We start from the raw sequence: 18,107 nt of genomic DNA on the forward strand, positions 1-18,107 counted from the left end.
AATCACCATTTCTGGTGAAAATGACTTAGGGATTTTTTTTTTCCCTCTCCACCTTTTTGCTTCAGCTTAAAAAACGGCCATTTAGTTGGCTACCAAGTACTCTGCCTGCGGCTGGGAAATAATACGATTTAATTGTGTCGTTACAGTAGAAATTGAATTCTCGAACTGCGTCCCTTTTTATTATATAAAAAACGACGTCACCGAGATTCGCTTGGCCGGCCTCGCCTCTCGCGATATTGACCGGCTGGGGGCGCTTTTCTCCTTCCGCAATTGCAATGACGTAATTCAATACGCAAGTCAGTCAAATGACTCCAGAGAACCAATCGGATTGTAAGAACAGGATGAACCGCCTCACAGTGTGCGACTGGCAGCAGGCAGAGAGTTGCTGTGGTTTCACCAGTGGAGGATCCGAGAGGGGAGCAAGGGCGGCGACATTTGTACAATGCCGAATAAAACGAAAAAAGACAAGGTGAGTTGCAGGGAACTCTTGCCAGCGAAGCTTTTGAACCATTTTGCACGACTTTTCCTCGTAGACGCGCCTCAAATAAAAGGGTAAAACCGCCTAACCAGTGGATATTAGCAATCAGTGCACCACCCCCTACCACTCCTCATTATTGCTAAGCCAACTAGCTATCTGCTATCGGCAATCCTGCATCTATATTGCGCTGCCCTATTTAACCTAAACGTCCGTATCCACACGTCAAATGGCATCGTTTCAGTGCATTCACACGCCCCCGATCAGTGTGCAATGATTTTTGACCATTTTTTTCCATTTTGGATGCCCACAGGGGGAAATTTTGGGTCGTATCAGTTCTGCTGAAGTACCGTTAGCTTGCTTGTCAAACATGCTCGTTGGGCATTATAGAAGATTGCTTTTTGTTTGTTTGTTTTTTTTCCCTCCAAAATCGAGATGTTTTTCTTGCTTACAGGATTCTTCTAAATCTGGCAAAGTGGGCAAGAGTGGTGGAGGGCCGGAGAATTCACAGCATGAGGTAGGCAAGCTTTTACCCAACACATTTTTTTTTCGTTGCTGTGATATTTTAGTGCCTTTAAATAAAGGATGTTTTAGCAAAGTTCGCTTTTGGTTTCTGTGTGGGTACATCACAACGCCTTGTAAACCCCCTCCTAACCTATAGGGGCAGTCAAGCTGCTCTTCGCAAACAAAATAGTCAAAACTGACCCCTGTTGAAATGCATTTTGAACAATATTATTTATTAAACCCTAAAAATGCTCCTGAAACACTAATAAACTATGTGATTTTTCATAGAGGATAGAGAATTTTTGCCTGTGAGTGTAATGTTATTTGTCTAAATGTTTTTCTTCACTATTTGTGTTCACATATCCGTGGTTTCTAAAAGTGTTTATCAGTGCCCAATGTCAATAATGTTTTGCATTATTTTAACTAAGCAGACTTTTTATATGGCAAAACAGCAGGTGGTACAGAACAACAACATACTATATGTGCTAGTACCCTATGCTTTAATTATTAATGCGGTTTTATCCATCCATTTTTGAACCGCTTGTTCTCACGAGGGTCACGGACGTGCTGTGGAAATGTCTTCAGGCAGTAGTTGGAGTACACCCTGAACTGGTTGCCAGCCAGTTGCAGGACACACTGACAACCATTCACACTCACAGACACACCAAAGGCCAATTTGGAGCTTCTAGATCATCTCCTCTGCATGGTTTTTTTGGGCTATGGGAGGAAACTGGGGCAGGCATGAGGAGAAAGTGCAAACTCCACATAGGAAGGCCAGAATTGAAGTTGCAACCCTCACACTGCGAGGCGGACGTGCTAACTACTCTTTCGCTGTGCTGCCGGGGATTTACCTATGTTTTATTATTACGTGGTACACATTAAATTCCTGCTGTGTCATAACACGAGAAGAAAGAAAACTGGTAAGAGGGAAGCAAAACACACCTTGTAGTGTTAGACACTCACTGAGCTGAAGTCTCCTAAGTATGCACCATTGCTTACTTATCATGCAACTTCGCTGTCATAAAAAAAACCTCCAACCTACAGGGAATTTATTTTTCCTTGGTCTCATGATATAGCAGTTTAATAGGACATACCGTGCTTGTGGCTTCGCTGTCGTCTTGTGTTCGGCCAGCGGAGCAAGCGTGATCTTCAGTAAATGCAATGGATCCCCCCGTGACTGTGTGAATGACACACTTTCACAGCTGCATGTTGCTGAAGTCAGCTCTGTGTGCAACTAAGTGGGGGCTGGTTTAACGAAGGTGCGGGGTTCATGGCTGCGAGAAATCCGACACATCTGCCTGCCTGCGCACAGCTGGCCTGGACAAATTTGCAGATCAGAATGTTGATTGTTTAGTTTCTACCTAATATCACGCCTGGGATGAAGCACATTGATGAAGAAACATATTTTTAAACCTCCTGTTATGTAAATTTGAGTTGAAACACTTATCCAGGCTTTTTGCTTGTTTGTTAAAACAGGATGGAATATGCTATGTTAAGATATATAGTAGAAATGAGCATATTATTTGCGATATTTGTTGTCAAACAAAAAAGATCCATTTGACCTTCATCATAAATGGCTGTGGAAAAGTTCCTATTCTGTCAAACACACATAAAATGATCTTTACTAATTGTCATCAATTTAGCTGTCGGGCTGAATTTCTTTTGACACAATGGGAAAAGTAGCAATTAATTATTTTGTATGTAGCTAGGCATTAAGCTTAGTTTTCAAGATGCTGCACCACAGCTATGCAGTTTCTAAATTGTTGTCTCGCATGGAAATGATTTATTTACGTTAAGTGTCAAGAGATTCAGGATTTGATTTGAAACTAAGGTGTAGGTTTATAAGTTGGAGCAAATGTGTCGCAACTCTATTACTAGTTTTATATTCATCTATTGTCAAAACATTATTTCTTTTCTTCCCTTATCTTAACCGACCTGCTACAGTCATTCCTTAAATTAATGTTTTATGTCTGTTTTTCTATATGATTTTCTATTAAGAAATATTTTTCTCTCTGGTCCTCTCAGCAGGGCTCCAACAGAAAGACCAGCAACAGCGTCCCGCCAACCACGCAGCTGCTCAAAGGCAAGCAGCCGGGCTCACAGACACCCGTCAAGAAAGACAAGCGGCAGAGTTCTTCTCGCTTTAGCTTGAGCAACAACCGGGAGCTGCAGAAGCTGCCCGCCTTCAAAGGTATTTTCATGTTTGGACCCAACTCCAAAGCTCACATCAAAAGCCATAGATCACCTGGAAACTTTACATAACGTGGGATTTTCCTTGAATGATGCAGTCAAAGAGCTTGACCTTTAATTATGTTTTAATCTTCCCTACTGTCTTGTTTTCACCTCCTCACATGCGTTTAAATAGCGGAGAACGAAAAAAAAAATGCAAAAAATCCCTGGAATCTCATTATGGAGATGTACAGTGGGACTTTCATTCAAACATCCGTGTCAGCCTCATTTTCTTATTGAGCTGATGACACACGGAAACAAACACGGGGGGTTAGGGGGAGGGGGTGGAACATACACAGCATTGACTTTGCGCTGGATTTATTCCAAGCGTCTATATTTAGTGGTAATCCAGATAAAGCTTTAATTCCGCAGGCCCTGGTGTTGCGCAATGTTAGCCGGTGAGCAGATAAGCAACGCTTTCAGATGTGCCGGTGGCCCTGCCTTCCCCACATCATTTGGAAATATTTGACAGGTCCTTTGTGGAGTTTGAATCTCACTGTTGCCAAAGAAGGGCCATGTTTCCACGTATATTACATAGTTCCACAGTATGCACGGGTAACATTTCACAATTCCACCAAAACAGCCAATGCGATAAGTGTGCAGAGTCAATTTCGAAAAAGTCCAGCTGCTCTTTACAGCTTATACTGTATGTCCCATTAGTTTAGCTGCCAGCCACTAGCTACTAATGGACGCAATGGACGCCGTTTTAGACCAGTGGCTCTCAACCTTTTTTAACTGATGGACCCCCTGTGAATTTTATTTTCTCTCGCAAGTATCCCCTAACCGGGGGAAAGCATTTTTGGATGAAAAGAAAAAGACTTAAGACAGAGTTCTGTCCCATCCATGTCTGATTTATTAAACTCTGAAACTCTACTAGTATTGGCATCTACAGGTGCAGTTTATTGTGCAACTCCAGTAAATAGATTGTGCAACCATCTGCTTAGTTTCTCGCTCGTCTGCCCTAAAATTGCATCACTAATGACAATGCACATCCATCTAAAACTTAACATAGCTTAACATCCATCTAAAACATGAACACAGTTTAGAAAAAAAGCTGCTTCATGTTCCAAAGAATTTTGCTTTTAATTTGAAAAGAAAAACATACTGTTCCTGGTATGGCATTAAAAAATTAGAGTTTCTTCTACCTGGCAAAATCCTGTTAAAGTCTTAACGTACGCCCACAGGTGCGTTCATCTACTCCCATTTGAGAACCGCTGTGTACACTGTACAATGTCACCATAGTTAAGAATATGTTTTTTTGTTTGTTTGTCTTCTAGCATTGCTTAATAGCGGTTGATTATAATTTCAGAATGATATGTTGATGCTGGTGGCAACATTTTGTAATGGCAATTTAAAAACGGCTCCAATTTGCCCAATTCGTGAGGTGTTTACTCAGAGCAAAAATTGTATTTGTACATATGCATTTATATTACTAAACATCCCACTTCACATTTATGTATTATTGAACATCCTACTTCATTTAAAATATAAGCGTGTGTGCTTTTTGTGGTAAGATGTGGTTGGTAATTATTTTTTATTAGCTTCTTGCTATTTGATGTGCGGTGTTTATTTATTCAGTTGGACTACATATCAGCGGTTAATTGAGGCACTCCTCACTGGCACTTTCAAAAGTATCAGGTTGCAATATAGGCCTATTGTTGCAAGGAGACTACCTTGTGTCGGGCTTTTATCTTTTCTGTATAAAGGTGTTTTTAATATTATTGAATACCATGTCCTGCATGAAAAAAAAAAAAAATCCTCTTTCAAAAGTCCTCACATTGCCACTGTGAATCTGCCTCATCTGCCCTTCTAGCTGTTTGTGTTGTGGTAAAAGCGTCTATTTAAGGTTCGGCATTCATTTATTCAGTCATACATCTCGCGTGTAATTGGGACACGCTGTCTAGGAGAGAGGAGGAAATTCTCAACACTGAAGGCTATTCAGATAATGTGCATAAACCTTTCAAAATGTAGCAGATAGAGGCAGCAGCACCGCTAACGACTCAACGACTTTATGGAATGTAACGCAATAAACGATTGCTTATCAATGTGGGAGAGAGAGCGGTCGTTCTCACGCCCTTTAATCTGACATAATGCAGAAAGTCGAGAAGTAAACTACTCCAAGGCAGTTTTTCTCCTCTGACCTTCCCCATCGGGACCATACATTCTAATGAGTTTGTAACTGCAGCTGTTGCTTGGCAACATGTCAAGAAGCAACACTGTTATTGTTACTTACCGTTGGCTTTTGTGATGTTTGGTGCACAGTTCACGCAGATATTTTACTTTGGGGGAAATAATCTTGCAGTACGCCGCAGAAAAACTGTCACAAAAAGCATGTATAGTGAAATAAAAATCGTCTAGTCACACACTAATTGAAATGTAGGTTTGTTTAAAGCTATTGCTCTGTTGTGAGGCTGCAGGATGTCTGTACTTTCTGCCATCTAGTGGAAGAGCATTGTTGTGCTTGTAGCAAAAAAAATAAGTTACCAGGAAATGGGATCATTTAAATACACGCTGCTTAATGAATTCCAGTCAAACGTTACATTTTGAAGCAGGACTTACCCATAGCTGAAATACGTGTGTCTAATTTGACCAATTCATTTCCCCTTCTAGTAGGCAATAAAATCATGAGGTACAACCAGATCTTTATATGAACTCACACATAAATCACAAGTATACACGGTATATATTATTGAAATAACATAATGCCGGCCGGCTATCACTAATCTGCTGTGTCTAGTTGACTTAATTTCTGATAAAGGCCCCTCACTTCCCACACCTCGCTGAGCGTTCCGTGCAACATTATCCCACGGCGGCCCACTAGATGTTATTGCACTGTCCTGCCCAAACAGGCTCCTCGCTTGACCTGTTTTCATTCCGTGCATGGACGCCGCCTCCCGATGGAAACACATGTCAGACAGCCTGTCCTGCAGTGCGCTTGGAGTCCCTTGAACCGTCAGCAACGGGTACTTAGACCACATGCTCAACCCCCATGAAACGCCATTTCTCTCCCACAGCATAAATACAACTACTCCTGCTATAATTTAGAGTAGAAAAAGTTGGCGTGTTCACAGTATGAAGTGGGTGATGTGTGAGCCGACAAGCTGAAGAGTCCACAACAGTTGTCGCCCGTGTGTGTGTGTGTGTTCCGTTTTAAAAACAGGCGCTCTCCTAGCAGGGTGTTATTGGTGCCATCTGATGGCCAGTTGTTGTTCCCAAATTGAAACAACAATGCTTTGACACTTGTTCGACTCCACATGTAGTAGAATGCAAAACAAACGAAGTATCAAGAATGAGGCTAATCACAAAGGTAATAATGTTCTGTTTTGATTGACACATTTGATTACAGTTGGAGTGAATCAATTGTTGCGGTAGTAGTATTCTGAGTAGCTTTATAACATTTGCCCATTCTGTGGTCATCGCGTTTTGTCTTGGCTACCACCCTTAGTGTTTTGTGGTGCCCCCCCCAAAACATTGTTTTAGGTCCCGTTTTTTTTTGTCCCGTTGAGATAGATGGAGTGAATGGGATTTGCCACAGAGTGCATGGCAAGTCTGTTTTTTTTCCTGGGAAGATGCTGAAGGGGGGCCAAATGACACTGGGCCTCTGTTTTGAGAGCTCTTGCTCTCAGCATGTCAGTGGGTGTCTTTCTGCAAATAGACTCTGTCGCCTTGAGCGCTTGCAACAAAGGGCCATGACACTCTGATATAGAGAGAGGCGGGTAAGATCAGCAGACCCTTTTTTTTTTTTTCTTTTAATATGAAGCGCTCAGCTGAGTCGTTCCGCCGACAGTGAATTTCAAGAAGCTGTTCTGCAGCCTCACATTATCATGGCCCAAAGTGGTCCCATGACCATAAGAAGGAGCCCTTTATCCAAGTCGGCATAGACCTTCCAGCCTGATGAAACAGCTTTTTGTGGCGCTGTTGTTTTGTTGACACAGCTTGTTGATTGTTATTTGAATTGGGCTAATTATGGAATACGTGATTAGCATGTTTGTCTCCGTCGAAGGTTTCTGGATTCAAAGCTGGGCTTTTAACCCTTTGTAGCATTAATTAACAAGGGTGTCACGTACTGTATATTAGGGCACCTTTGATTTTTTTTTTTAAATGAATAAAAATATGGAAAATATTTCTCCAAATGACAATACACAATTTGATCAAAATGATTGTTTGCTGTCCCCGCTGCCTGGCTTGCTTGCGCTCGCATCCTGTGTGGCTGATGTCGACGCTTCCTGCCTTCCTGTTTCTGTCACATCCACCTGGTCTCCTGCTGGGGCTTGGAGACAGCCATCTGTCATGTGCATGCACCGCAGAAGACCTAAAATAGTGTTTTGTATGACAGGAGGTGTCACCAAAAGCAAACGGCTGACTTGGCGCTTCGTTTAGTATGTCGCCGTTTGAATATAGTACATTACTATTATAGGTTACGTATACATGATCAGTAAAGAAAAAAAAAAGACTTTCTGTACATGCAACATTTTACAAGTTATCTCGATTCACACTTTTCCTTGGAAATGTTATTTGCATTTTTTCCTGATCCAAAATGTAATCGTACAACCGTGGTGAAGGTTTGCTCTTTCCTGAGTGTCAGTCTGGTTTTATGTTTTATTTGTGTAATTTTAGCGTGCAAAGTCAAAGTCACTATGCTTTCACGACCAAGGTTTATGTGTACATTGTAGCTACCTATGGCGGTCATCTAGTTTGCATGAAAAAAAAAAGCCACTTCCAATCACTGCTTCAGCATCATCACTTCCCGCCTTGCTCCCCCATCCAAGCCCTCTTCTCATGTTTATGTATGCCCACAGCCGGCCCACGTGAACGCCGCCGTCCAATAGGGACGTCTGCATGCAGGGGTGGAGGGTGTTGATGACATCACGTCACTTGCGGCTTCCCTCCAGCTGCAGGGAAGCTTCATTTTCTTCTCAGAGCGTTTGTATTAAAATGGAGGCCAGCTCCTCACCTTGGTAGCACCGGGCCTCTCTCCCTCCACACCCCACTCTTGTCAGCATGCGCTGAAGCGGCTTGATTCTGGACATGGCGGGCTCCAACGGGCCTCACCAGTTTGTGGCCCTCTTGCATTTTAGAGGTGAGAGCTGGAAATGCACCTAAGTAGCATTTGTGTGCCTGTGCTGTGCCTGTGGTATAATTGTCAGGTGACTTTTCTGGAAGTTGCTGCTGCTTGTAGCTTTGCTTAATTGAGGAAGCAAAGTGTACTGAAGGCTTTTTAGAGTCCCCCATCCCCCCACTAAGACTCAGGATGTCAGAGGAAGTAAGGTCAATGCTAAATGTAGCTGGCTTGTGCTTTTTTTGTTGTTTTTTTTCTCCGACTTGCAAGTGTCAACCTCTTGGTCTTTTTTTCTTTTTCTCTGGAAATACCTTTAAACTTATGACCTAGTTAGGGGTTTCCTGTGTATGTTCGGATGAGAAAAGTTTAGTTGTTCCATCCGCCCATGTGCAAAGCTCGCAGGTGCACCAGGCGCGTCTCCTAATATTTCAAGCTTGCAGAAACCCAAGTGGTGTTGTGCAACAGTAGCCGGCCACCCTCTCCACACCTGCCTTGATGAGATGTGGAGCCCTCTGAAGAAAAGACTCGATATTCACCACTATTGTTTGCTAATAAGGTTTCTCAAGCATGCTTTGTTTGGGTTTTCACAAGAAGCCAGAATAAACTTTACATCCCCCAAGGGAATTTCTTAAATCACAGTTGAGGAGCAAGGAACAATGAACGTTTCACCTCTCTTTTTATTGCAGAATTATGGCAATGTCATCAAAGTTCTGTGTCTTGGAGGAAAACATTCATTCATTTATTACAATTTGGGTGAAAATACGTGGTTTTGGATGGGGGCGGCATTTGGAAAATCCCTCAAACGGTGCTTTAAAATGGGTGACTGACTTTTTTTATGCAGCGTCATGATACTTGTTTTTCACTCAATTTCATATCATTCAATAAATCTGGCGTCATAGGCAAACGTTTAAAGGAATTTTATTGTGGTGCTGAATGACATTGCCATGATGCAAGTGCTTACAATAATACCCAGGACACTTTTGAATATTAGAGGTTTTTCATTTTTTGAGGGGTTTAAAAGTTGTAAATCAGTCATACATCAATCTCTGTTAACCAATATTTTACCATTCAGTGAGCAGAGGCTGCATGCATCTCTGATTAGCTGAATTGAACACCCTTTGGTCCAAAGTCCTACCTCTTGGCCCACGGTTGGCATGGTGATGGCCGCATGCCGATTGTTAATGTGGCAGCCAAACTTGACTCCAAGTCCGTGCTGCTCCATGAGGAGGATATTGCAGGGCAGTGGCTCAATATATTAGTAGTGATACATTTTGTTAGCCTCCGTTACATCATCACATTCACACTTGCCATTGGAGTGCATTATGATCTAAGAATGAAAAAGTCTCATCACGCCACGCTGAGACAGGTGTGGCTCAGCCGCTTCATAATTAATCAATGCTAAATTATTGATTTAAATTTCGATGAGCATGCCACACCTCACGACAGCGGGGGTACTGGCTATTGCAGTGATTCTCAGGCGACGCATCTTCTTAAGTTCGAGGGCCTCGTTGGAAACAGAACCGTTTTCTTTCTTGCAACTTTGCAAAAGCAAGAACGTTTGATACAATCTCTCAGTAAAAATAAATAAATAATCGCGATTCGGTACATCCCATGGTTTTAAGTTTTATGTTTGGTTTGCACTGGTCACAGTCAGTCAAGACATTTTGAAAAATATAAGAGCGGAACTTCATTGAATGATTTATTTAGTCTTTAAATGACATTTACGGAACATTAAACCACATTAATGCTTCAGTAAAATTCTCAACACAATCGTGTTCAATAGTAAAATATTAAATAGCGATATAAAACTTCTGAGGCCCATTTAGCTAATCAATGGTTTCATTTGAGGAGCTTTTTTAAGTGGCTGGTTTAAAAACATGGCTCTATTATGCAATGAAAGTATGACAATATAACAGGGAATATCCTCCTGAAAATTCTATCAAATGATGAAATAATTCAGATCAAATATTTCGAGCATGTAGGAAGCAATATCTTAAACAAACGTGGCTTTCCATGATATGAGAAAATAAGATAATAAATGCTTCATGCACTGAAACATTATGTATTACTGGATTCAAAATACTTGTCCTCTTTTCCATCACCGTGCAGATGTTCCTCCAGCCGAACAGGAGAAGCTCTTCATACAGAAGCTGCGACAGTGCTGCGTCCTCTTCGACTTTGTCTCGGACCCGCTGAGCGACCTCAAATGGAAGGAGGTGAAGCGGGCGGCGCTAAGCGAGATGGTGGAGTACATCACGCACAACCGGAACGTCATCACCGAGCCCATCTACCCCGAAGTGGTCCACATGGTCGGTTATCTATGACTTTGTATGCTTCTACTGATGCAAATGGATAACGTGCTCCCTTGGCCTTGGCGCCTCGGTGTTGCTTCATTATAAATGCGCCCAGATGTCCTCGTGTTTGGCATTACCGATATAACCACCTTTGAAGTAAATCAAAGCGCCGCCTGAATGCCGCATGACGTGCAGCTGCCGACCGAGGTGCAAATTTGCCCTCCCTGCTCCTCCTTTTTGTGTAGCTTCATTTGATCCATGAGCAATCATCATGAACATGTGTGCCTCCCCCCCAGCTTTGAAATCCTCCAGCAGCTTTCATCATCACAGTAGAGATTTACAAACAAATTTGAGCCAAGTGTGATGGCTAGACTTTCGACGGACTTGCCATGCGGCCATGCTTTTCGGAAATCCAGTTAAACGTTTAGTAAGGGGTACAACAAGAGGGAGGAAAGTTAACATGAGAGTAACGTGAAATTCTCGAGGCAGCCACAGTTCCCAAGATCATAATGAATTTGCTTGGCATAGCAGTAGCATCAAACGTTACCCCGCTCATTCTTATTGAAAAACGTAGTTGACTTGTATACTCATCAGTGGCAATGAATGAGTTTTAATGTTGCCTTTTTTGTGATGTGAAAAGTTACTCCTTCATGTAATTCTCCTCCCTCTTTGTTTTCAGTTTGCCATAAATATGTTCAGGACGTTGCCGCCTTCGTCCAACCCGACGGGTGCAGAGTTTGACCCAGAGGAAGATGAGCCCACGCTCGAGGCTGCATGGCCGCATCTTCAGGTGCGATGATGCATACCTTGACTGGAGTTAATCCACTTCGTCATTTGGGCAAAGTGTATTAATCCATTTCTTTTTTTTTTTTAAACAGCTTGTCTACGAATTCTTTCTACGCTTCTTAGAGTCGACAGACTTTCAGCCCAACATAGCAAAAAAGTATATTGACCAGAAGTTTGTAATGCAGGTGAAGTGTACTCTGCTTGCGTTGAAAGACTTTTTATTTTGAACATGTTTTGTCAAATTACTCCCTTCTGCCACCAGCTCCTAGAACTGTTTGACAGTGAAGACCCCAGGGAAAGAGATTTTTTAAAGACCACCCTGCATCGAATCTACGGCAAGTTCCTGGGCCTGCGAGCGTATATTAGGAAACATATTAATAACATATTTTATCGGTGAGTGTGCATTTATATGAGGCACAATGTTTAATGCCAGTCATTTAAAATGCATTTTTTCCACAGATTTATTTATGAGACTGAACATCATAATGGAATTGCTGAACTACTAGAAATATTAGGCAGGTAAGAAGGAAATTTCTTCCTAATTCAGAACGCAGGTCTGCTTGGGTGTTTGTCGCGATATTAAGAAAATTCGACTCTAAAATCCTCTGTTTAACCTTCCAGTATAATCAATGGATTTGCATTACCCTTGAAAGAAGAACACAAGATATTTCTACTGAAAGTACTGCTGCCATTACATAAAGTGAAGTCATTGAGCGTTTACCACCCGCAGGTACCTTGACTAATCTCAGGATTAGGCCGTCAGAATCCAAAGTTTGTGTACTAAAGTTGTGTCCCTGTCTGCCCGTGTTTAGCTGGCCTACTGCGTGGTACAGTTCCTAGAGAAGGACAGCACACTCACAGAACCGGTGAGTTGTGATTCATTCTCGTTATGTTTGGATTTCCCCCCAATTTAATTGTGCATTTTCGGTAGCAGACCATAAAAAAGGCAGGGGTTTTCCAGGGTAGACTTAGAGGAAAATGTAGCTCGAGAATCTTAACAAAATCACATTCCATGCCTTAAATTAGACACTTCAGGCAAAACCAAAAACCGAACAACAACAAAAATTAAAGCGGTACTTGGCACGGATGGGCCAATTCAGGGAGCTAAAAAATCGATTTAATTATGCTGAGGTTTTATTGTACTTCGCCTGTTGCCAGCCTTTAGCACAGCGTCTAGCTAATAAAGCAGCTAGCTAGCAGCGCCCGAGACCCCTAGTTGGCCAGCAAGAACAGCCGGATTGCTTTTCAAAGGTAGTTAAATAAATGTAAAGGACTCTACACCAGGAGAGTCCAAACTCGGTCTTCGGGGATCGGGATCCTTCATGTTTTCCAGGTTTCCTTCCGGACACACCTGATTCGGATGATAAGTTCATCAACAGCATCAGCAAACGCCTGATAATGATCCTGATCATTTGAATCAGGTGTCTTGGTCAAAGAAACATGGAAACCATGCAGGATACCGGCCCTCGAGGACTGATTTTGGACAGCCCTGCTCCACACACATTGATGGCCTGACACAGTTGCCATTCCTACTGATCACTTTTGAACCAACCAGGCTGACTCAAATGTATGTTCTGTGGTACTGACGTCACTGTTTCGACTAAAATTAATGGGGAGAGAGTTGTCTAAATTCTCACAGTTCAAATTTAACGGACAAAAAATGATCTTTAAAAAAATATAAAGGCTAGTCATTAATAATTAAGTGCATTACACATACACACACAAAAAATATGACCACTTGACCCAGTCCTGATACAAACACTGTTACTGGCCTTCGCAGACCGTAATGGCTCTGTTGAAGTACTGGCCAAAGACCCACAGCCCCAAAGAGGTGATGTTCCTCAACGAGCTGGAAGAGATCCTCGACGTCATTGAGCCGTCAGAGTTCGTCAAAGTAATGGAGCCGCTCTTCAGGCAGCTGGCCAAATGCGTGTCCAGCCCGCACTTCCAGGTCAGGCGCCCTCTCGCACGCGCACGCGCCGTTCGTCGTGCCTATTGACCTCGCGCGTCGCCTCGTTTGTGTCAGGTGGCCGAGCGAGCGCTGTACTATTGGAACAACGAGTACATCATGAGTCTAATCAGCGACAACGCCGCCAAAATCCTGCCAATCATGTTTCCTGCGCTCTACCGCAACTCGAAGACCCACTGGAACAAGTCGGTTTCGCAACCCTCATCCAGTTTTCAAAGACGTTTCGATGAAATATTATGACTTGCGCTAATGCGCTCTGCTTCCAGGACCATCCACGGCTTGATTTACAATGCACTCAAGCTTTTCATGGAGATGAACCAAAAGCTGTTTGATGACTGTACGCAGCAGTTCAGGGCAGAGAAAAGCAAGTAAGATGTCAGGCTATTTATTTGTTTATCCATGTATTTAATTGTGTGCGTACGATTAAAATCAGAAAGATAAACAAGGATATCTTTTTTATCGTTAGTAAGGATATACTTTTTTCTCAACTCTTTAAATGCCATCCATTTTTAAAAGAGCAGCCAGATCGTAATTAGTGTTTTTTTATTTTTTTTATTTGCCAAATTTTCTCCCTCCATTCCCATAAAACAAACAAACAATATATGTAGTTGATGTCAGTTGACACCAAAGGTTCGCCTACGGCATGCGCAAAGTGGTGAAGTGTATATTATGTTCTAAGTGCCCCCACTAGTTTTAACATGACATTTTAATCAACAATGCATTCAAGGAATATTAATTACACAGCAAAATCCACCCAGTTTAACCCATCTCATGTGGCAGCCATTTTGCCACCTGCTGTGAACTGAAAAGGACATCTCAGTTGCTCAGGGCTCAAGTAACAACCAGTCACGGCTCACCTGTTTTCTGAGTTTGCTCAGCGGACATTTGCGAGATGAACTGTGATTGGTTGTCACCTGAGTCCTGAGCATCTGTGATGACGTTTTCTGACATGGGAAAATTAATGTGAATTTTCCAGCTTGATTCATAATATTTATCACAATACTGTATTTAGACTACTGGGGCCACATAGAAGATATTACTGAAAAATAATACATTTTGGATTTACCTCTCGATTTAAAAAATCGGGTGATTTCGACCCACAACGTAAACGGAGGGGAAGCATCCATATCAGTCATAAGGTCACGTTTGAAGTTTTCGTCTGATATAGTTTCAGTTCTCACAAGGAGACACGTGGAAAATTGGCAAAAGAATAAACGATACACATTTGTTCTCACAGATGGTAGTGTATGGAAGCAGTTAATCACTGACTGTTGTTATCGTACCAGCGTTTATGTTTTACTTTGGTCCATAGAGAGAAAGCCAAATGGAAGGAGCGAGAAGACGCCTGGATCAAGATTGAGAACCTCGCCAAATCCAACCCACAGGTAGTTAACAATATCACACTAGTATTGTATTTGCAATGCATGAGGGTCAATAAAAGAGTGCACTGAGTCTGATTTAAGAAGCTTCCTTGCTTTTTCCTCCCAGTTTCTGACATACACTGACCCGGTGAGCTCCGGTGGACCAACAGACATGGAGACGGATGGTCCGCTGCTGGACGACGTCAGCCTGCTGAAGAAAACGGTAGCGGAGGAGGCCACACAGGTATAGTCACGTGAATCTAATAAGCAGATTGCAACATAATCCTAAAGTACACCTCCTTGAAACATGACATTTATGCATCATGCGAGTCAGATTTCAGATGGATTTTTATCCACATTTTACTATTCAATAATGTTTGCCGTCAAGGTCATGTTGATTTGATTTGTCTTGTGCGCTTAAAATGCAGTAAGATACAAATATATATAATAGTCCCACAATGGGGAAATTTGCAGTGCTGCTGTTTTTAGTCAAATAGCGTATTTCCTCTTTGGATGAACTGAGGCTTTTATTCAATCAGCCGAAGAGAATCATCTATGAGGGGATATGCTTTCGTTTAACTGAAACAATTACAGATCCTACATCTGCTATGTGGGAAGTGATGAAGATGTGATCCGGCCTTTGGACTTACAAAATTTGAACGTAAGCGTATTAAAAACCAAAAAAAAAAGACTTTTCAGGTGCAGCGTGCTGTAGAGAACACAAGGCATTAATTTGATGCAGCAGTCCACATCAGCTATCCTTCCGTTTCATGTCATAGTCCACGCACGTATGTGTCCCACCTGCGTTAGTGCTTTGAGTCGCTGTCGAAAAATCCGTCTTCGCTTTGTTTAGCTGCAGAAAGACCACAGACGAGAGCGGCCGCTAATGCGGAGGAAATCGGAGCTGCCCAAGGACATCTCCACCGTCACAGCCCTGGAACTGCACCGGAGAGCCGAAGAGATGTTGACCACGCACGACGGCCACTAACGGGCCGTAAATCTTTATCGTTTCTCGGCCCGGCCCGGCACAATGCATTCGTTCAATCACAACCCCCGACCCTCTCACCCCCTTCCCATTCAACCCAAAACTGCACCGGGCAAAGCGGTGCTGGATAGTCACCCATCACCAACCTCCCGTCATCTTCTCCCTTCTTCTATATTATTTCTGGGGTGCTGTGCTGCCCTCTTGTGGTCATCGCTCTCAGGTTTTCAGTTCTACTGTCTCTTTCTAGATGTAAGGTGCTTTAAAACAACAAAATTCTTAAAATAATTTTAATCATTTCTATTATTATAATTAACAAGTTGTGTCCAGTGTAATATAAGAAAATCTTCAAGTGGAGGAGGGTTGTCAATGTACTTTTTAAAGTATACAACTCATTGGATTCCAAAGACATATATGTATGTATACAATATATACTTTTTTAAGTGTTTGGCTAAAATAAGGTCTAAAAATGGCTGGTCCTAAATGAATAAGCGTTTAAGAAATCGATTACTTAAGCGCTTAAGTACCTAAAGTAATTAGTACTAAAAACTTTAGGTGCTTTAGATAAATTTAGCATTAAAATAGTAGATTACTTTAGGCAATCAAGTACTAAAGTAATCAGTTATGTGCTTGAGGGCTAATCAATTATTTTAGTACCTAAGGTAATTTATTACTTGCAGTACAAAGGTACTAAAAGTGGTCATTTTCTAACTCAGAAATAATTGATTACCTGACCTTTGTTACTTAAAGTAATCAATTACTTACTTTGGCGTTACTAAAGTAATAACTAGTACTTATTCCCTTAGTACCTAGAAGAATCCAACCCTGGTAATTGATTACTTTATGTAATGAAGGTACGGTAATCAATTACTCTAGGATTAGATTCCTTTAGGGTTGGATTAGGGTTAGGGGTATAAAGTTATCCACTACTGAGGTACTTAATAACCTTAATTGATTACTTAGTACTACATAAATCATTGTGTACTAGCCATTTTTTGACCCTCTTAGCAAAACTCTTAACAAATATTGATTAAAAAATAAACATATATCTGAATGTACTCTCAAAAAAACCTTAAAAATACTGTATGTCTTTTGGATTGAATGACTTAACGAAATTGTTATGCTGACTTCGTGTTTTTTTTTTTTCTTCAATTTAAAAACTAGCTTGTTTTTTGTTTTTTTTCAAGGAGAGACAGGTTAAGCTTGAAATTCCTGAGAGATGTTGCCGCTACGGGACGGCAGAATCCACCTGATAGTCTGCGCTTCATTTGACACGTGTCCCCTCACCCCCCTCTTTTGCTCTTAGACCCCCAAGTAGGGAGGACACTGCTTCACACAGGAGGTATGTTTGTTTTCAGTTATTTAGAGGATCTCAAACGCGCCTTTCTTTTTTCGCAGTGCCTTTTTAAGAAGGGGGACGTTTGATCACGTAGAAATTTCAATGAAAGTCCTCCAAAGCACACGCCTTGCTTAAAGGCCCCCTCCCAAACCCCCCTGCCCCAAAAGCGGGGGTCTCGTTAGAGTTGGGGGAGCCACTTGAACGAACGAAGCACTTCCTGATTACACTTGAACGTTAAAAACAAAAGTCTCGGAAGGAGATCTTGTCATGTCTCACCCATCGTCCATTTTTAACAAGCAACTTCTTGTTTTGTTCTCACCTATCCTGCCCCGAACCTAACCCACCCTGACGCCCTCCCCCCACCCACCAACACCCTTAACCATTAAGCTGAATGTGTGAACTGTAAGTGTGTCACCCGTCGTCAGTATTGTCTGGTTGCTGGATGCTGTCGCCTCTCTGGAAAAAGGCTTTAATAATGGCTTCTTTTTGGAGCCTTTCCTGGTTCCGCATAAGCTTTTTTTTTTTTTTTGTCCTGGCAGAATGACTATTTCAAGTGTCTTCTCAGTATACGTCTCATACTTAACGGCTTGTACATATGATGTACTATTATTTTATGTTACAAATAAATGTTTAGAGTTAATATTTTGTACAAAATACCCTTCCCCCACACCCATGTGTACAGAATACAGAGGAAATAGAAAGTGGTAAAACATTTAGAGCCGTATAGTTTTTTTTTTTTTTAAGTTTTTTGTTTCCAACATGTGTTGATATCCTACGTACATAAGCATTTTTTTTGTGTGTGTTTTATTCTAAATTTCCAATGATGTACATCTATCTATATACAGCAAATAAAGAGAACATGTGAATTTTATATTTTCATCCAAAGAAAAGCAATATGTATTCTCTGTTGCCTCAACGTAGAAATAGTGGGTGCTGTTTTAATCGTTTAAAAAAAAAAAAAAGAAAATATTGTACTTTGCTGTCCCCTGCTGCACAGTATTCGTACATACAGTACATGAAAAGACATCCAGTCTTTGCTCTTGTCACTATATTAATGAAAGATTCCAGCGCAGACTTTGACAATGAAAGATTCACCTGATGCTGTGGAT

At 41.7% G+C, this 18,107-nt stretch overlaps 1 protein-coding gene across 3 annotated transcripts; it reads left to right on the top strand.

Annotated features, from left to right (window-relative positions):
* Positions 1–352: 352 nt before the first annotated feature.
* LOC148407085 (serine/threonine-protein phosphatase 2A 56 kDa regulatory subunit gamma isoform-like) lies at positions 353–17,869 on the top strand. 3 transcript variants are annotated; one of them, XM_088403456.1, is made up of 16 exons: positions 353–469; positions 930–992; positions 3,005–3,170; positions 10,377–10,576; positions 11,241–11,351; positions 11,440–11,532; positions 11,610–11,740; positions 11,807–11,866; positions 11,969–12,077; positions 12,160–12,213; positions 13,128–13,298; positions 13,374–13,501; positions 13,583–13,684; positions 14,629–14,701; positions 14,805–14,921; positions 15,531–17,869. In XM_088403456.1, exons 1-16 carry the CDS (start codon positions 443–445, stop codon positions 15,663–15,665), a joined length of 1,740 nt encoding a protein of 579 aa, XP_088259582.1. In that variant the 5' UTR covers positions 353–442; the 3' UTR covers positions 15,666–17,869. The 3 variants fall into 3 exon arrangements, with proteins under 3 accessions (XP_088259582.1, XP_088259583.1, XP_088259585.1); XM_088403457.1 differs by having other exon boundaries at positions 3,008–3,170; XM_088403459.1 differs by lacking the exons at positions 353–469; positions 930–992; positions 3,005–3,170 and adding an exon at positions 8,097–8,288.
* Positions 17,870–18,107: the final 238 nt, after the last annotated feature.

Source organism: Hippichthys cyanospilos, chromosome 20 (genome assembly GCF_059441005.1).
Source record: "Hippichthys cyanospilos isolate Australia breed blue-spotted pipefish chromosome 20, RoL_Hcya_1.0, whole genome shotgun sequence".
Taxonomy (NCBI): domain Eukaryota; kingdom Metazoa; phylum Chordata; class Actinopteri; order Syngnathiformes; family Syngnathidae; genus Hippichthys; species Hippichthys cyanospilos.